We start from the raw sequence: 20,202 nt of genomic DNA, 5'->3' as shown, positions 1-20,202 counted from the left end.
TAGTTTATATTGCATTCTATAGTGTAGCAGTTCAGTTGATGTTTTTCTGTAGTTTTATATTCTTTATAGTTTGTGTTCATAGTCTAAACTCTATTGTAGGGTTCTCTGCTGTTCAGTTTGCATTGGTTGTTTTTACTGTATATATTGCAGTTCTAATTGTGTTGTAGTTTAATCTGTCTTGTAGCCTATCTGATTGTGTAGTTTGTAATCAAGTTGATATTAGGTCAAATGGAGCCTCTCTAAATCTCAGTGGACTCTATCCTCTCTAGGCGTGAGGGTCCGGCCCAGGGGGGGGGCAGCTGGAGGAGGGAAGGGGGACCTTTCATGTTCTCACAAGGCGGTGGGGAGAGGGTTAGGGCGATGGGAGCAGGGAGAGGGACTGAGGGCAGGGGAGGGAGGGTTGACAGGGCTGGTGGTGTGGGAGGGGAGCTGGAGGATGAGGGGGAGGGGGTGAGTTTGGCCCCCAGCTGTCCCACCTGTTGCTCCAGAGCCTGGTTCTTCTGTAGGGTCTCCACATAGCAGACCTGAAGCTGCGCCTGGTATTTCAGCACACGCTCCTTCTCGTCAATCCAGGTGTGTCGTTCCTGGTCAAAACTAAGGGCCTGGCGCTCTCTCTGCTGAACTTCTAGACGTAAGGTCCCCTGGAGCTGATCCAGCTGCTCTCGCAGGTTCCCTGATTCCTCCCACTGGGCCTCCTGGCGCTGCTGGGCCTCTTGGTAGAGGTGGGCGTCGTGACACAAGTGGGCCCCCTGATAAAGTTGAGCTCCCTTGCGCAGTTGGGCTTCCTTGTGGAGATGAGCCTCCTGACAGAGATGGGCCTCCAGGCACTGGTGGGCCTCCTGGCATTGCTGGGCCTCCTGGCGCTGCTGCATGTCACGCCACTGGGCCTCTTCATGCTGCTGCCTCTCTTGTCTCTGCACCTCTTGCCTCTGTGCTTTTGCCTCGTCACTCTGGAGGCTGAGCAGGGCATCTGAGGTGGGGGTGAGAGGGGTGGACGAGGGCTCTGAGGGGGTGCGGGGGCAGTAGAGAGCCCACCAGGGTGGGAGTAGCCCACATGCTGCTAGGGTTTGGGTTATGGCAGGAACAACCCCTCCGCCCATCTCCCCCAGAGCTTGTTTAAGACCCTGCACCTCAGCCTCAAACACACCTAGCTTCTCCCTCAGGATAGACACCTGACAAAGAGAATGAGGATTACTATGAGTATGTCAATATGTGTGTGCATGGTCCAGTTTCATTTCCATCCCTAACTCTGAAAGGACAGGATAACTAATCTAGTGTCATTAGACTTACAGGTTTCTATGTGTATGGGTATAGGTACCTCGGTCAGCGTCCTCCTCAGCTCTCCCTGGCAGCGCTCCAGCTCCAGGCTCTTGGTGCTGTATGAATTCTTGAGGCCCAGCATGGCCTCCTCCCGGTCCCTAAGCTGGGCGTTGGCCTCCTTCAGCTGGCCCCTGAGGGCCACCATCTCCCCCGCCCGCTGGGTCACCTCCGCCTGGCTCTCCCTTAGCTGCTGCTTCAGCAGGGAGATCTCCCCTGCCTTCTGACACACCTAGAAAATACACATAGTAGAGCAGTGTTATGGGGAGGCTGTTCACACCGTCGCACATACACGCGTGCGCACACACATACACACACGCGCATGCACTCACACGCACACACACAGACACACGCACACAGACACACACGCACACAAACACACCTCCCACTTGGTCTCCTCCAGGCGTGGCAGTATGTCAGCCTGTTCTTTCCTAAAGTGCAGACACTTCCTCTCCAGCTCCTCTCTCTGGGCCAGCAGGGCAGCTATCTCCTCCTGCAGACGCCGCTTGTCCTGCGACAGACAGGTGATCTGGGCCTGCAGGGCATTCTGAGAGCGCTGGGCGCGACGGGTCACCTGCACACAGAGGAAGAGATTATCAACATTTGGTGGACTGTTATTGGTTACCGCTGCTGTGGAATGTGTGGTCACCTTATGCAGTCGTGTCTGTGTGTGTGGTCACCTGCTGCAGGCGGGAGGCGTAGTTCTGCCGCAGCTCGTCCATCTGTTTCTCCCACACGCGCTGCTTCTCCTCAAACACCTGGACGGTGGCGGCCTCGCTCTGGTCCAAGTTACGACGCATGTGCTGCACCTGGGAAAGGGGATGACAGGGAGGAGAGAAGAAAGAGAGGACAGGAGAGGAGGAAAGAAAGAGAGGACAGGAGAGGAGAGGAGGAAAGAAAGAGAGGACAGGAGAGGAGGAAAGGAAGAGAGGACAGGAGAGGAGGAAAGGAAGAGAGGACAGGAGAGGAGAGGAGGAAAGAAAGAGAGGACAGGAGAGGAGGAAAGGATTGTTGCGACAAATCCGAAGATAACTGCTACATTCATGAAATCTACTAAATTGACCCCAATAAATGATCTTTCAGCTCTCACCTCTTGCTCCTTCTCCCAGAGCCGGTCCTCCAGGTCTTGGATGACGTCATCAGAGGAAGGAGAGGGACGTTGTGGTGCTGGGGTGTCCCCCAGGTGGTTCAGCTTCTGATAGGTCGAGGGGCTCTTTACTGAAGAGGAGCGGCCACTGTACGAGGCACTCAGCCCGTTCTGGAATAGTCGCATACATTTATAAACAGTCCACTCCTGCTGTGGCTTTGGTATGATAGTGTACCAAACTAGATAAATGCAGATACACAGAGCAAGTTAAAACAAATGTATATGAATTGCTACTGGTAAACTGCACTGCACTAAAAGGATGTCGACTGCAGTGGCTTTCATTATGTTTAAAAGATCCCATTTGTGGAGCAGCAAGCAATGCACCCACCTGGAGGCCTGGTTTCTCCAGCTTGTCCAGAGCCACTGCAGCTCCAGCTGTGGTCCCTAGTCTGTTGATATTGCTGGTAGAAGCACTGAGAGGCCCCAGGGCCGGTTGAGGCGCGTAGCACGAACCAGAGCCTGCGTACGTGGGCAGGCTGGTCAGGGAGTTCCTCCCCGAATCTGACATCCCTCCATGGACCCCTCCGTTACCCTTACCCCCTCCTGCTCCCTCTGCCCGGCAGCTGCCCCTCCCTGGGCTGTCCTGGTCTAGGAGGAGGGCCTCTGGGACTGCCCCTGGTTCTCCTCCCCCTGCTCCTCCTTCTCTGTGCCCCCCCACACCCCTACTTTCGCCTCCACCCCCACCCCCACTGGTTGGGCCAACAAGGTTCTGCATGGAATGAAAGCTCTTGGGAACCACTGGTTTGAAGGCAGAGGGACGAACCAGCCCCGAGTTGTTCTGGAGGGTTGAAGGCCAGGAAGAGACAGAGAGAGAAAGGGAGATGGAGGGGGAGAAAAGGTTTGCGTAAAGAGAGATATGTGTAGAGATAGTTATAAAGAAATAGGAAAGGAAACTGTTAGCATAAAAACACATTAAAGCCTTAAAGTCTTAAATTAGTAGACAATAGAAATCATTATGAAATACTATGCCAATAGTTATTTGTAAGACCTTTTCACCGTGTCAAATTCTATTTCATCAGCTGTTATAAGAAAATAAAGTCATTACGTAACAGTGTAATTATGAAGTCATAATGTAACTGCAATGATATAATGATACAGCAGCGTATGTGTGTTGCTGTGATCTAATTGTGAGCTAACCCAATATGCCAATAAGCCGCAGGACCCTATAGCTACACACATACTTGTTTGAGAAGAGGAACATACCTGCTCTAGTTTGCCAGAGACAGGCAGGATTTTGGGTGGGTTGTGGGTTGGAGGGTTGTTGTGATTGTCGGTTTTGGTCTCTCCAGTTTCTCTGTGTTGGTGGGGAGTTATCCCAGTACCACTGTCATTCCCCCTCAGTCCCACCACGTTACTGCATACATCCAGACTCACAAAACCTCCTTGTGGTTCTCTCTCCCGCTCTACCCTCTCTCTTTCCCTCTCTACTCTCTCTCTTTCCCTCTCTACTCTCTCTCTATCCCTCTCTCTCTCAACCCTCTCCCGCTCTCTCTCCCGCTCTACCCTGTCTCTATCCCTCTCTGCCCTCTCCCTTTCTCTCTCCCATACTCTTTCTCTCTCTATCCTCTCCCTTTCCCTCTCTCTCTCCCACTCTTTACTCTCCATTTCCCTCCCTCTACTCTCCCTCTCTCTCTCCCACTCCCTCTCCCTCCTTCCTGCTCCGTTCCCATATCCCACCCATGGATCCCCCCGGTCACAGTTGGATGCCGTTGTAGTGGTACGGTCTGTGTCAGAGTCCGGTGGCCGGTCTGTTCCAGTCCCAGTCCCAGTCCCAGTTCCAGTCCCGGTACCAATACTAACACTTCCTCTTTCATCACTAGACACGGTTCCCTCTGAGACTGTCTCTGGGGGGAGTCGTTCGGCGCTGTAGCTATGGTCGGCAGGGCAAAGGAGAGACAGGGGCAGAGCGCGGGGCAGGGTGGTCCTAGTGCCCACTGATTTCATGGCAAACTCCTGCTCCCCTGCCACTCCGCTACCCACACTGCCCATGGTGAGGGGTCAAGGGTCAGAGGTGAGGGGTTAGGTGGGACAGAGAGTCACTCTGCCTCACACACTGGGAAGCAGCCATCATGGGTTAAAGGGGGAACTGGAGGCACACACACTGAGGAGAAGGAGAGGGAGAGGGAGAGGGAGAGAGAGAGAGAGAGAGAGAGAGAGAGAGAGAGAGAGAGAGAGAGAGAGAGAGAGAGAGAGAGAGAGAGAGTAGTTAAAACATGTACTGTTCATAAGTACCCTCACGCAGACTGTTCATCCAGATGGAAGCAGAAGGCAGAGGCAGTAATATTTACACAATGACTATGAATGGAGTTGGATCATCTGAAAAAATATACACAGTGAAATGCAGTGTGTAAAAATAGAACAGCTCCAGTCAAATGGTGTTGTAGTATGCAACGTCCAATTTTATACACAGTTACTATAACAGTAGTTTCTTAGTTTATAAGTTATGCGTGCAATGTGTGTTTGTGTGTGTGTGTGCATGTGTGCGTGCGTGTGTGTGTGAGTGAGTGAGTGTGTAGGTATACAGCTGTTGACAGCTACATCAGGTAACAGCTGGCTATGCTTGCACCTCTACTATGCATTCTAGATGGAGTGATTGCTGCAAAAGGATGCTCACTAACTCTCTCCTAGTACATAATGTGTGCGTGTTGGCATACAGTACACTACCCCGGTGCCCTCAATGCCTTGATATGAGAGAGAGAGAGAGAGAGAGAGAGAGAGAGAGAGAGAGAGAGAGAGAGAGAGAGAGAGAGAGAGAGAGAGAGAGAGTTGCTCTTGCCACAGACATAACCCTGTCAATGTATCACACTATTTACTTCCAGTGGGGTGAATTGTAGTAGCAGCCTAACACACTGTCTCTCTACTGATCTGATTTCTCCACTCACCCCGTCATTCACGATTCTATCCATCTCTGTCACCCCTCCCTCCTCTCTCCATCCCAACGCGACTATATCATCATTCGAATCGCACGAAGACTGAATCGACTCTGTTCCCCAAAACATTCGCGGTTATTAGATTTAAATTATTATCCTTGTCAAAGGGACATGCATTTGTCATAGACTGAGCCGCTTTGATGTAGCCTGTGATACCGTATCACCCAGCAAATCCGTATGCCCTGTCTAGAAGATACTTACTCTTTACAGCACCACAGCCGTTTGTCCGTTAGAAAACACCCTTGTCCTCGTTCCGGTCGGTACTGAAGGATGCTAGGATGTTGTCAGTGGATGTTTTTTTCTCTCGATATTATCTATATTATCGACTTCAGCCGCGGTCGGTGTTGTATCAATGATGATGGAGGCAGCCGCGGATGCGACTATCAGCTGTAACCACACACAACCCAGACACTCCCCTCCTTCTGCACGGCAGAAACGCCCCTTTTTACGCCACTCGACCATTATACGTAGGCCTACAGTAGTTGTGCGCAGGTCAGCTGTCTGTTCTCCCGCACCCGGTACGCAATTGCTAATAACCCATCTGCAACTATATGTGATAAAGTGAAAATCGGAGGCCCGCACCCGAACCTAATCAGCTAATATAGAAAATGTGATTTTTTTGACAGAGGGTGCAGGATTTTTTGTTGTTGCCTTATTTAGATATGTTTCTGCTTATAATTTATGACATTTTGGTAGGGGTTTTGTTAGACAACTTGTCTAAAATTACATACATGCAGCTTCTCTTCTGTCATTATACAGTATGTTGCCCTAGAAGACTAAATAAACCCTTGCTCACTAGAAAAGCATCATAAATAGATAGAATGAATCTAGTTGACATCGGTAAAGTGTTTTCTGTGATCTCTGCTTCTTTTGCGGAGCAAAGACGTGCAGGGACCGTAGAGAAGATGCAATAGCATAACAAAAAAAAAACGGGAACGGTTTTCTTTGCAACATTTCCAAATGACATCAGTTTGACCGGTTCTAAGGAAATATAAAGCTGTGAAAATGAAATAACATGTTTCTGATAAGATTTTAGTTCGGCTTGAATGCATATTTTATGTAGTTGAAATACTATCAGCTATCAGCTATGATGCTGATAAAGATAGCTCCTCTACAGAGGACTGCGCATTCACATTCTCTCAAGATGCTGAAATAAATACATCATATTTCTCCACTCCTGTTCCCGAGTAAAAATGTAGCCTACATTTGGTGTATCATTTTACTGCAAGAAATGCTTAATTCTGAAGGAGTGGATATTAAAGCTATGTGAGAGGTTACAGACCTACTGTTCAGATTTCAGTTTTCATTTAACCCATCTGAACAGTAGGTTACAGTTCCCTTGATGTGCCATAGGCCTATTTGAAGTCCCTGTCTTGTGATTGTCGAATTTGTAGGCTATAGCACCTCACAATCATCACACATAACATAGCTGTCACTGCTATCATCCTCTTTTAACACTTCACCAAATATTTCCCAAACATTACTTTTCTGTCCCTCCCTTCTCTTTATTTTCAACTCTGCATTTCGCACGAAAAGTTCAAGAGGCTAAACATCAAACACGCCAAACAGAAACAAGATCCCACAACATAGGTAGGCAACATGGCTGCCTAAGTATGATCCCCAATCAGATTGGGAACCACACCCGGCCAACATAGATATACACATTCTAGATATACACATAAATATTCACACCCTGACCAAACCAACTAGAGATCTCTATGTCAGGGCGTGACAGTACCCATCCCCCCCAAAGGTGCGGACTCCGGCAGCAAAACCTGACTCATTAGGGGAGGGTCCGGGTGGGCATTTAGCCTCGGTGGCGGCTCCGGCTCCGGGCGCGATGTCAACCTTACTGTCCTCTCCTTTTCTGGCTCCCCGTTGCACACCTGGTCCGGTCTGGACCCCGGCGCGATGCTTCCCCTCTCAGTCCTCCCACGATGCACCAAGCCCTGTCTGGACCCTGGTGTGGGAGGCCCCGACCCTGGAGAGGGGCTGACGTCTGGGCCTGGACCGGCAATCCTCCCGTGATGCACCAAGCCCTGTCTGGACCCTGGTGTGGGTGGCCCCGACCCTGGAGAGGGGTTGACGTCTGGTTCTGGCTCTGCAGTCCTCTCGCGATGCACCAAGTCCTGTCTGGACCCTGGTGTGGGAGAGTAGACGACCGGACCCAGACTAGGCACCGGTGGAGCGGACTGCTCTGGCACTGGAGTGGAGCCGCTGACCGGAGCTGAACTGGACCCCGGTGGAGTGGACTGCTCTGGCTCTGGACTGGAGCAGCTGACCGGGGATGGACTTGGCACCGGTGGAGCGGACTGCTCTGGCATTGGACTGGAGCAGCTAACCGGAGCTGGACTGGGCACCGGTGGAGCGGACTGCTCTGGCACAGGAGTGGAGCAGCTGACCTGAGCTGGACTGGGCACCGGTGGAGCGGACTACTTTGGCACTGGAGTGGAGCAGCTGACCGGAGCTAGACTAGGCACCGGTGGAGCGGACTGCTCTGGCACTGGAGTGGAGCAGCTGACCGGAGCTGGACTAGGCACCGGTGGAGCGGACTGCTCTGACCCTGGACTGGACCGTACCGGGCTGTGGACACGTACCACTAGTCTGGTGCGAGGAGCAGGCACGAGCCGTACCGTGCTGGGGACACGCACCACTGGTCTGGTACGAGGAGCAGGCACGGACCGTACCGGATTTGAGACACGCACCACTGGTTTGGTGCGAGGAGCAGGTACGGGGCGTACCGGGCTGGCGACACGCACCACTGGTTTGGTGTGAGGAGCAGGAACGGGCCATACCGACCTGGATACACGCACCACTGGTTTGGTGCGAGGAGCAGGAATGGGCCGTACCGGACTGGAGACACGCACCACTGGTTTGGTGCGAGGAGCAGGAACAGGCCGTACCGGACTGGAGACACGCACCAGTGGTTTGGTGCGAGGAGCAGGCACAACCCGTCCTGGCTGAACGCTCATTTTAGCCCGGCAAGAGCGGGGCACGGGCACCAAGCGCACCGGGCTGTGAATGCGCACTGGAGATACAGTGCATATCACAGCATAACAGGGTGCCTGTATGGTCCCACGCTCCTTAACACGAGTGCGGGGAGTTGGCTCTACTCTGAAACCTGGCTCCGCCAGCCTCTGCTCTAAGGACTGTGTTCTCCTTTTCTCTAGGGTTAATTCCTCTCTCAGCTCCTCCTGTTGCCTAGCCAGCTCCTCTCTCCGTGCATCCACTGACTCCTTCTCCCTGAGGGCCTCCTGCAGCGCCTCCTTCTGAAGGGAGAGCTCCTTCTCCCTCTTATCTATCAGCCCCTGTAAGGTAGTTATCTCCTCTCTCAGAGTGCTAAGCTGCATGTCTTGGAGATCCTCTATAATAGCGGCCTCCTCTTCCTCCACAGTCAGCCATTTCAGGGCCTCCTTCTGCTCCGTGTGCCCCCAAAAAAAATTTATTGGGGCTGCCTCTCATACTTCCTTCGCGGTCGGCACCGTTGCCGTCGCCGTTGATCTTCTCCTGCCTGGGCTTCATCCTTCGCCCAGGGTCCTTTACCGGCTAATATCTCCTCCCATGTCCAAAATGTCTTCCCCACCTGTGTCCAGGGTGTGTGCTCCTCCTGGCCACGCTGCTTGGTCCGTTGGTGGTGGGATCTTCTGTCACGTTCGTTATATAAAGGATCGGACCAAGGCGCAGCGTGGTATGCGTACATAGTCGGTTATTATATTATCACCAACAAAATAACAAAATCCAACAGAACGTGAAGTTCAAGAGGCTAAACATCAAACACCTGGTCCACGACTCCAGACATATTCCCGGCTCTTGCTGACTCCATGTATTCGGGTGTGTGATTCTGTAGCGGGTGATGTTTTCTTTATATATATTTTATTTTTATTTTTAATCTTTATTTATTTATTCGGGGGCAATGGATCAGCTTAATATTGCAGATAGATTGTATCTTCTATCAATGTAATTGTCTGCATCACTTCCAATCCCCCATGTTTATTTTTTATTTTTTATATATATACTCCCCTTTATTACTTTTCAACCCCACCATCCTTTCCCTACTTGGAGTAAATTAGTGAACAACAATGCCCAGGCCTCTACTTCCGGTTTACTATCTACACCTTATGGACAGAGTTAATTTTACAATAATTCTATTATATATATATATATATATATTTTTTTTTTTTTGTTCCTGAACTTCTTCTACTCTCAACCTCTCCGATCATTTTCATGATGTCCATCCGGTTTGCTTCTATATGCCATATCTTTCTAACTGTGCTCTTTCCCAAAAGCTCGCAACATACAACCTATATACTTATTATGGACACAGTATAATTACATTATTAGATATCTTTGTTATTATTTGTTGTTAGTTGTTATTAGTCCCATCCTTCAACTCTATTCAATACCTCCCATCTATCTCTTAACACCATCCATATAGGATTTCTATTTGCCATATATATTTAAACCGTACTGTGATGTTTTACAAAAGTTCTGAACCTTTCTATTCTCATTGCTTCTACAGATTGTGAATTAAAAATAAACATTTTTGCTACAAGTATTATTATATTATTGATTGATTGACTATGACTTTTCAGATCACCCAGTAATGCTATCTGCAAGGTTAGTTCCAGGTAAATATTGCAATCCTTTAGCCATTGATATAAACTGATATACTTTTTTATTTATCACAGTTTTCCTTAACCAATTATGTTCTTTAATGTAAGGCCGACAGACAAGTTCCTTACTTTCTCCCCCTTCCACTTTCCTCTTCCACTTTTGCGGTAAGGCTGCAATTATTTGGTTGTAATTTTGGGTAGAGCAGACATTTCCATATGTTTTTGTTAGCTGCATGTGCGACATAACTCCACCAGTCCTACCGATGATATCATTTACGAAGATTATACCTTTTTTAAACATTCTGTCAAAAAATAAAGGTTTTTTGTCAATTAGTATATTTTAATTTAACCACAATATTTGTTGCATTATTTGTTCTGGCGTTTCTGGAGGATTAAATTGAAATTGCAACCAACTTTCTATGGCTTGTTTTAGAAATAGTGACATTTGGGAGATTATTTCCTTTTCAAATAACTGAAAGTGAGAGATTGTAATCTGAATAAAGGGAAAAAGGCCTTTCTTGAACATTGGGTGAGACAATCTTACTAATTTGCTTGAGAACCAGTTCAGATTTAAGTATAACTTTTGTATGACTGAAGCTTTTAGTGATAGGTCTAATGCTTTAATATTTAATCATTTCTGTCCTCCGAATTCATATTAATTATATAAATATGCTCTTTTAATTTTGTCTGGCTTGCCGTTCCAAATAAAATGTAATATTTTTTTCTCATATAATTTAAAAAACTGTTCGCTAGGCGTCGGCAAGACCATAAGCAAATAGGTAAACTGGGATAATACTAAAGAGTTAATCAGGGTGATTTTTCCACAAATTGACAGGTATTTTCCTTTCCATGGTAGTAAGATCTTATCTATTTTTGCTAACTTTCTATTAAAATTTATTGAAGTGAGATCATTTATTTCCTTTGGGATATGTATTCTGAGTATATCCACATCACCATCAGACCATTTTATTGGTAAACTACATGGTAATGTAAATTTTTTATTTTTTAGTGATCCAAAACGTAATATAGTACATTTGTCATAATTTGGTTGTAATCCAGAGAGGTTAGAAAATGTATCTAGATCCTCTATGAGGCTGTGGAGGGATTCTAGTTGTGGATTTAAAAGAAAACATGAATCATCAGCGTACAATGACACCTTTGTTTTTAAGCCCTGTATTTCTAATCCTCTGATATTATTATTGGATCTGATTTTAATAGCTAACATCTCGATGGCCACAATAAATAGATATGCCGATAGTGGACAACCTTGTTTCACTCCTCTTGACAGTTTAAAACTTTCTGAGAAATAGCCATTATTTACTATTTTACACCTAGAGTTACTATACATGATTTTGACCCATTTTATAAGAGATTCTCCAAAATTGAAATGCTCCAGGCATTTATATATAAACCCCAGTCGAACTTTATCAAATGCCTTTTCGAAGTCTGCTATGAATAGCAGGCCTGGTTTACCATATTTTCCACAGTGTTCTATTGTTTCCAATACTTGCCTTATATTATCTCCAATGTATCTTCCATGTAAAAAACCTGTCTGATTAGAATGAATAATATCCGACAATACCTTTTTAATTCTATGCGCTATACATTTTGCTAGGATTTTTGCATCACAACACTGAAGTGTAAGGGGCCTCCAATTTTGTAAATGGACTGGATCTTTATATTTTCCACTTGTATCCTGTTTCAGTAATAATGAGATCAGACCTTCTTCTTGAGTGTCAGATAATCTACCATTTACATAGGAGTGGTTAAAACATGCTAATAACGGTCCTCTTAGTATATCAAAAAAGGTTTGGTATACCTCGACTGGTATGCCATCCAACCCTGGAGTTTTCCCGGACTTAAAGTCTTTAATTGCATTCAGAAGTTCCTCCTCTGTAATTTCACCTTCACATCAGTCTTTCTCTGTGGCTGTTAATTTGACATTATCAATAGAAAAAAAATCTCTACAATTAGCTTCAGTTAGAGGAGATGGAGGCGACTGAAAAGAAAACATATGCTTAAAGTACTTTGTTTCTTCCTTCAAAATATCATTTGGTGAATTATGGGTGACTCCGTCAATTGTAACCAGTTTCATTAAGTTATTTTTGGTAGCATTCCTATGTTGAAGATTAAAAAAGAATTTTGTGCATTTTTCCCCATATTCCATCCAGTTTGCTTTATTTTTATAATAGATTACACTTGATCTTTCTTGAATAAGTTTCTCCATTTCTTTTTGTTTTTCCTCTAATTTATTCTGTAGCGGGTGATGTTGGACGGAGTCAGACGCAGGAGAGGAAATCACGAAATAAATGGTTTAATCAATAAACAGAGGTACGTAATACACACCAGTGCGGACAATCGGCGCGCTGGGGAAATAAAGGCACACGGGTGAATAACCCAGCGATACACAATAGAATCGAGCTCCACCGAGCTATAATCTCCTCTACAATAAACAATCACACACAAAGACAAGGGGGCAGAGGGACCACTTCTACAGGTACTGATAAGGGGATATAAACCAGGTGTGTGTAATAAACAAGACAAAACCAATGGAATGATGAGATGAGGAGCGGCAGTGGCTAGAAGGCCGGTGACGACGAACGCCAAAGCCTGCCCGAACAAGGAGAGGAGGCCGCTTCGGAGGAAGTCGTGACAAACGTACCTATGGAAACCCCTCACTTTGTCACTCAGAACCTTATTCCAGTGTCTGCCTGCCTGCCAGCTGAACATTTTTGCCAGTGTGTGTGTAGGGCTACCTGCCCAAAGCATAGTCTACTGTAGCTACTGACATTACAAGCATGATTGAGAAATTAGGGAGAGAGATTTTTAATTAGAGAAGATGGATTAACTTTTCAATACTAGTTAAGGATACTATAGTTAGCACGTTTCACATTGGATATATAAACTACAAAAAGGTAAGACGTGTTTTTATTTTATTCTGGTGCTGCTCTGCAGACACAAGTGTGTTAGCTAGCTAGCTAGCTCTGGTCTAGCTCTCAAAAACTCTAGGCGGCATTATGTGTAATGTAATGGAACTGAGAGTCATGATCAAGGGCTAGCTTTGGTCCAACGTTAGTTATGCCAACTTTCTGAAGTTCAAAGACATTCAAAGTTCCTTCATAGAAGCCGCTCCTCCGTAGGTATACTTCTGTAGGCCTAGCTAATTCAGATAATGCATGTCATAACAACAAGATGCCCAGTGCTTCATGCCCAGCGCTCTTCTCACCCGAAAAATTTCAGTTTCATCTCGCACCCTACGTATCTTGCCTGCTCCATAGCAAGCTGCTCTATCCATTTGTGAAGTAATGTTAATGTTGAGCTAAACGTACAAAAAAAATGTAGAGTTCAGAGGTTTAAAAAGGAACAGAAAGGAATGATTTAAACCGCTACTTTTTTGGGGTTCGAATCCATTCAGAACTTTATTTTGCTGGTGGGAACAGTGGAACGGAATGAAAAAAATAATGGTTCTGTTCAGAACAAAACGATTGGAAATTATTTTTGGTTCCAACCCCTGGCATTGATACACCATCCAAAGTGTAATTCATAAATTCACCATGCTCAAAGAGATCTTCAGTGTCTGCCTTTTACATTTTTTACACATCTACCAATAGGTGCCCTTCTTTGTGAGGCAATGGAAAACCTCCCTTGTCTGTCGTTGAATCTGTGCTTGAAATTCACTGCTCGACTGAGGGACCTTACAAATTGTATACGTGGAATACAGAGATGGGGTAGTCATTCAAAAATCATGTTAAACACCATTATTGCACATAGAGTTAGTCCATCCAACTTATTATCTGACTTGTTAAGCACATTTTTAATCCTGAAGTTATTTAGGCTTGAACACGTATTGACTCAAGACATTTCAGCTTTTCATTTTCTATTAATTAGTACACATTTCTAAAAACATAATTCCACTTTGACATTATGGTGTATTTTGTGTAGATCAGTGACACATAATCTAAATGCAATATATTTTACATTTAGGCTGTAACACAACAAAATGTGGAAAAAGTCAAAGCGTGTGATTACTTTCTCAAGGCACTGCATATGCTACTGTCATCCTTTATCAGTCAAAAGTATTGGAAATAAATATCAATTATTTTAGAAACGATAGGCCTAGATAGTCAACTTGGCTGGGCTGGTGCAATTACTGAAATTGGGAATATAGTCTTACCAATTTGACTTATCATGTACACTACCGTTCAAAAGTTTGGGGTCACTTAAACATTTCCTTGTTTTCGAAAGAAAAGCAATTATTTTGTCCATTAAAATAACATCAAATTGATCAGAAATACAGTGTAGACATTGTTAATGTTGTAAATGGCTATTGTAGCTGGAAACTGCTGATTTTTTATGGAATATCTACATAGGCGTACAGAGGCCCATTATCTGCACCATTCAGTCCTGTGTTCCAATGGCACGTTGTGTTTGCTAATCCAAGTTTATCATTTTAAAAAGCTAATTGATCATGAGAAAACCCTTTTGCAATTATGTTAGCACAGCTGAAAACTGTTGTGCTTATTAAAGAAGCAATAAAACTGGCCTTCTTGAGACTGGTTGAGTATCTGGAGCATCAGCAATTGTGGGTTCGATTACAGGCTCAAAATGGCCAGAAACAAAAACTTTCTTCTGAAACTCGTCAGTCTATTCTTGTTCTGAGAAATGAAGGCTATTCCATGTGAGAAATTGCCAAGAAACTGAAGATCTCATATAACGCTGTGTAGCTCAGTTAGTAGAGCATGGCGCTTGCAACGCCAGGGTTGTGGGTTTGATTCCCACAGGGGACCAGTATGAAAATGTTTGCACTCACTAACTGTAAGTCGCTCTGGATAAGAGCGTCTGCTAAATGACTACAATGTAAATATAAATGTACTACTCCCTTCACAGAACAGCGCAAACTGGCTCTAACCAGAATAAAAAGAGGAGTGGGATGCCCCGGTGCACAACTGAGCAAGAGGACATATACATTGTCTCGTTTGAGAAACAGGTGCCTCACAGGTCCTCAACTGGCAGCTTCATTAAATAGTACCCGCAAAACACCAACGTGAAGAGGCGACTCCGGGATGCTGACCTTCTAGGCAGGGTTGCACATCTTAATCTTTTATTTTTATTGGCCAGTCTGAGATATGGCTTTACTGATGTTATTTTAATGGACCAAAACATTGCTATTTTTTTTCGAAAACAAGGACATTCCTAAGTGACCCCAAACTTTTGAACGGTAGTGTAGGTCCATATGCTATACTAGTTTGTGTATCAGTATGTTGAAGAGAGAGCAACTCAAGGCAGCACTCAGAGACTGAGACATTGAAAGTGCTCATCAAGATGCCATGGCTGAAAAATTGCTGTCCGTGCTGCTACACAGTCACAGAGGATTATGGATATATTAGAAGCTGAGAGAGTGGGGCCTGGGGCAGTATCTTTTGCTGTCCAAAATGTCCATGGTGCTTCAGTGACACCAAGGGGTGCCATTGCCATGTCTCTCTGGGTTCTTGTTATAGAGCTCACCAGCTTGTAGTCATAAAACCCGGAAATGAGTTACCTCTGGTTTGTTCAGCCGACAAGATCTGAGGCTAACACAGGCTTAGGAGATCTTGTACGTTTTGTTCTATGAGATAATATCAGTCAGTTAACATGACCTTTATGAATTATGAAGCCTTTATGTGCTTTATGTGCTTGATGTGCGTTTGTTTTTACACTGCTGCTACTCGCTGTTTATTATCTATGCATAGTCACTTTACAAATTACCTCGACTAACCTGTACACCCGCATATTGACTCGGTGCCGGAACCCCCTGTATATAGCCTCGTTATTGTTATGTAATTTTCTTGTATTACTTTGAGATTTTTTATTTTGTTTTACTCTAGTTTATTTGGTAAATATTTTCTTAACTCTATTTCTTGAACTGCATTGTTGATTAAGGGCTTGTAAGTCAGCATGTGACAAATAAAATTAGATTTGTTTTGATTTAATACAATTATTTAAATTGTTCAAAATTCACAAAAAGTGACGTTAACTGATGAAGATTATCTCATAGAACAAAACGTATAGGATCTCCCAAGCCTGTGTTTACCACAGACCTTATTTTTGGTGTTTATCCAAAAACCTGACGTTAATTTCCCCATAGGCTTTGTCCAACGAACCATGGCGGAGTTAGTGCCTACAAAAAGGCGCCATTACTACATCCTCTCTATTAGCATCCTCTTCCATCTTCCATGTTTACTAATCAAGAAATGCCCCCCCCCCCCCCCCCCCCCTCTCTCTCTCAATTCAATTTCAATTCAATTTCAATTTAAGGGCTTTATTGGCATGGGAAACATGTGTTAACATTGCCAAAGCAAGTGAAGTAGATAGTAAACAAAAGTGAAATAAACAATAAATATAAACAGTAAACATTACACTCAGAAGTTTCAAAAGAATAAAGACATTTCAAATGTCATATTATGTATATATACAGTGCTGTAACAATGTGCAAAAGTACACATGGGAAAATAAATAAACATAAATATAGTTTGTATTTACAATGGTGTTTGTTCTTCACTGGTTGCCCTTTTCTTGTGGCAACAGGTCACAAATCTTGCAGCTGTGATGGCACACTGTGGTTTTTCACCCAGTAGATAAGGGAGTTTATAAAAATTGGGTTTGTTTTCGAATTCTTTGTGGATCGCTGTAATCTGAGGGAAATATGTGTCTCTAATATGGTCAAACATTTGGCAGGAGGTTAGGAAGTGCAGCTCAGTTTCCACCTCATTTTCTCTCTCTCTCTCTCTCTCTCTCTCTCTCTAGGTTGGCCTATACAAGTGATACCAACATGTTGGAGTTGCCATGGAAACATGCTTTGCCTGCTCTGTGATCATGAGATGCAGATAGGGAAGTGGTTGGGATGCAGCAGGAAAAAGGAGAGGGAGGGAAAGAGAGAGTGTGCATGTGAAGAAGAAGAAGAAGAAGAAGAAGAAGAAGAAGAAGAAGAAGAAGAAGAAGAAGAAGAAGAAGAAGAAGAAGAAGAAGAAGAAGAAGAAGAAGAAGAAGAAAGAGCCCCTGTAGTAGTTTGGGGATTATCTCAAAGGCATCACAGAAGTAGATGGCATCCCCATCTTCCTAGAACCCTCTAATAATGGTTCTACCAAGAACCCTTTTATCATCTAAAGGTTCTTCCTAACCCTAACCCTCTATGAACTGTTACACCAGACTTTAAAATTAAACTCTTTATGACAATACATTACATAATGCCTTTCTTTGATGGCCTAGTTATACCCTATCACAGTGGTGTTAAGAAACTCCTGGTTTACAGGCCACATCAGGCCTGCAAATCACATTAGGCTGGCTTGCAAAGTGATGTGTAATTCCTATTGGAATCCAGAATGAGGAAATCCAAAAGTTGGAAAAATCACCCACAACCTGCATTTATAATGACTGCCAGGGTAGAAAAGATGAATAACAGTAAGGGTGCAGTAAGTCCAACTACTAGAAGATTGGTTAAGAAAATATGTTATTTATCTTAGTGTAGCCTAGCGGTTCAGAGCGTTGGGCCAGTAACCAACAGGTTGCTGGTTCGAATCATAGACATTAAAACCAGTAGATAGTGATAGGGCTGACGTCATCCACGTACAGTGGGGAGAACAAGTATTTGATACACTGACGATTTTGCAGGTTTTCCTACTTACAAAGCATGTAGAGGTCTGTAATTTTTATCATAGGTACACTTCAACTGTGAGAGACGGAATCTAAAACAAAAATCCAGAAAATCACATTGTATGATTTTTAAGTAATTAATTTGCACTTTATTGCATGACATAAGTATTTGATCACCTACCAACCAGTAAGAATTCCGGCTCTCATAGACCTGTTAGTTTTTCTTTAAGAAGCCCTCCTGTTCTCCACTCATTACCTGTATTAACTGCACCTGTTTGAACTCGTTACCTGTATAAAAGACACCTGTCCACACACTCAATCAAACAGACTCCAACCTCTCCACAATGGCCAAGACCAGAGAGCTGTGTAAGGACATCAGGGATAAAATTGTAGACCTGCACAAGGCTGGGATGGGCTACAGGACAATAGGCAAGCAGCTTGGTGAGAAGGCAACAACTGTTGGCGCAATTATTAGAAAATGGAAGAAGTTCAAGTTGACGGTCAATCACCCTCGGTCTGGGGCTCCATGCAAGATCTCACCTTGTGGGGCATCAATGATCATGAGGAAGGTGAGGGATCAGCCCAGAACTACACGGCAGGACCTGGTCAATGACCTGAAGAGAGCTGGGACACAGTCTCAAAGAAAACTATTAGTAACACACTACGCCGTCACAAATTAAAATCCTGCAGCGCACGCAAGGTCCCCCTGCTCAAGCCAGCGCATGTCCAGGCCCGTCTAAAGTTTGCCAATGACCATCTGGATGATCCAGAGGAGGAATGGGAGAAGGTCATGTGGTCTGATGAGACAAAAATAGAGCTTTTTGGTCTAAACTCCACTCACGGGTTTGGAGGAAGAAGAAGGATGAGTACAACCCCAAGAACACCATCCCAACCGTGAAGCATGGAGGTGGAAACATCATTCTTTGGGGATGCTTTTCTGCAAAGGAGACAGGACGACTGCACCGTATTGAGGGGAGGATGGATGGGGCCATGTATCGTGAGATCTTGGCCAACAACCTCCTTCCCTCAGTAAGAGCATTGAAGATGGGTCGTGACTGGGTCTTCCAGCATGACAACGACCCGACACACACAGCCAGGGCAACTAAGGAGTGGCGCCGTAAGAAGCATCTCAAGGTCCTGGAGTGGCCTAGCCAGTCTCCAGACCTGAACCCAATAGAAAATCTTTGGAGGGAGCTGAAAGTCCTTATTGCCCAGCGACAGCCCCGAAACCTGAAGGATCTGGAGAAGGTCTGTATGGAGGAGTGGGCCAAAATCCCTGCTGCAGTGTGTGCAAACCTGGTCAAGACCTACAGGAAACGTATGATCTCTGTAATTGCAAACAAAGGTTTCTGTACCAAATATTAAGTTCTGCTTTTCTGATGTATCAAATACTTATGTCATGCAATAAAATGCAAATTAATTACTTAAAAATCATACAATGTGATTTTCTGGATTTTTGTTTTAGATGCCGTCTCTCACAGTTGAAGTGTACCTATGATACAAATTACAGACCTCTACATGCTTTGTAAGTAGGAAAACCTGCAAAATCGTCAGTGTATCAAATACTTGTTCTCCCCGCTGTATTATTATGGAAAACTCCTAATGGCGCATGAAGTCGGAAGAATTTGAAGTGTGCCATATTGCTAAGGATCATGGTGAAAGCGGCTGTAACTAGCAAAGGATGATGGTCGATGTAGTCATTTTCATCCCGCCTGAGAGAGTCAACCCAACGATGCTAGATGACGTCTGCGTCAATACTGGAAGCCTTGGACATAAACTCAAATTCGCGCAAAGTCAAGTGTGAGCGAGTACCCTATCTAGTCTAGATATCATATGACCATGATCCTTCCACCTGAAAAATGTATGGGCTACCATCACGGCAACCGATCACAACTCAGTAAGGCTACATTGCATTAACCAATGAGAAAAAAGTGGACTATATATAAATTATACATTATATATTTTTTTATTCTGTATTGTTATATGGATGTAGACTATCTTTATCATTTGTGCAACTGCATTATTTTGTCACTATAAAAGCGTCGAAATACAATGTAGTTTGGAATCCAACAGTTTTAAAATTATAATTACATGCTAAATTGATATTTCAAACATAGTTTGAGTGCAATCCTCCATCTCCATGTCTATCCTTTGTTCTCAACTCTGTCATCCTCTGTGAGCCCCATAGACATTGGTCAGCCCCTCTATCTCCACTTGACAGGCTCGTTGACTCCGCACTCTCATCTGGATAGCACACCACACCCCCTTAGGTGCATGTTAAAGAACGTGCATAAGGGCGCGAGCTCCTCGTAGCCTGCCTGGTCTGTGTCAGCACTTGGTGTGACGACAAATGCATTAGTCAGAATGGATTACTATTTAATTAATGTCTCGATTTGTAGCAAACTTTAAAAGAATTCACAGTGGGATCGAACTTGATCATAATAAACTCATTTTAGAGCCCAAAACAGCCGTCAAAATGTTTTCAGTTCGTCGATCGTAATTTACACAGGCTTTTTAGGGACGACCAGGGCTTTTGGCAACGCTAGGTTGCTAAGCAGTAGCCAAC

General features: G+C 44.7%; 1 protein-coding gene across 1 annotated transcript; it reads right to left on the bottom strand.

The window, feature by feature from the left end:
• Window positions 1–239: 239 nt before the first annotated feature.
• Window positions 240–4,453, bottom strand: LOC311145000 (uncharacterized protein; the record flags this gene model as incomplete). Its single annotated transcript, XM_084181208.1, has 8 exons — window positions 240–1,172; window positions 1,319–1,549; window positions 1,700–1,891; window positions 1,998–2,126; window positions 2,408–2,575; window positions 2,793–3,242; window positions 3,668–3,818; window positions 4,104–4,453. The coding sequence occupies 8 exons, from the start codon at window positions 4,451–4,453 to the stop codon at window positions 240–242; spliced, it is 2,604 nt and encodes an 867-aa protein (XP_084037334.1).
• Window positions 4,454–20,202: the final 15,749 nt, after the last annotated feature.

The sequence above is a fragment of the Coregonus lavaretus genome, assembly GCF_964263955.1.
Source record: "Coregonus lavaretus genome assembly, chromosome: 17".
Classification (NCBI taxonomy): Eukaryota; Metazoa; Chordata; class Actinopteri; order Salmoniformes; family Salmonidae; genus Coregonus; species Coregonus lavaretus.
The sequence above is the reverse complement of the archived record's forward strand: the minus strand, read 5'-3'. Positions and strand labels throughout refer to the sequence as shown.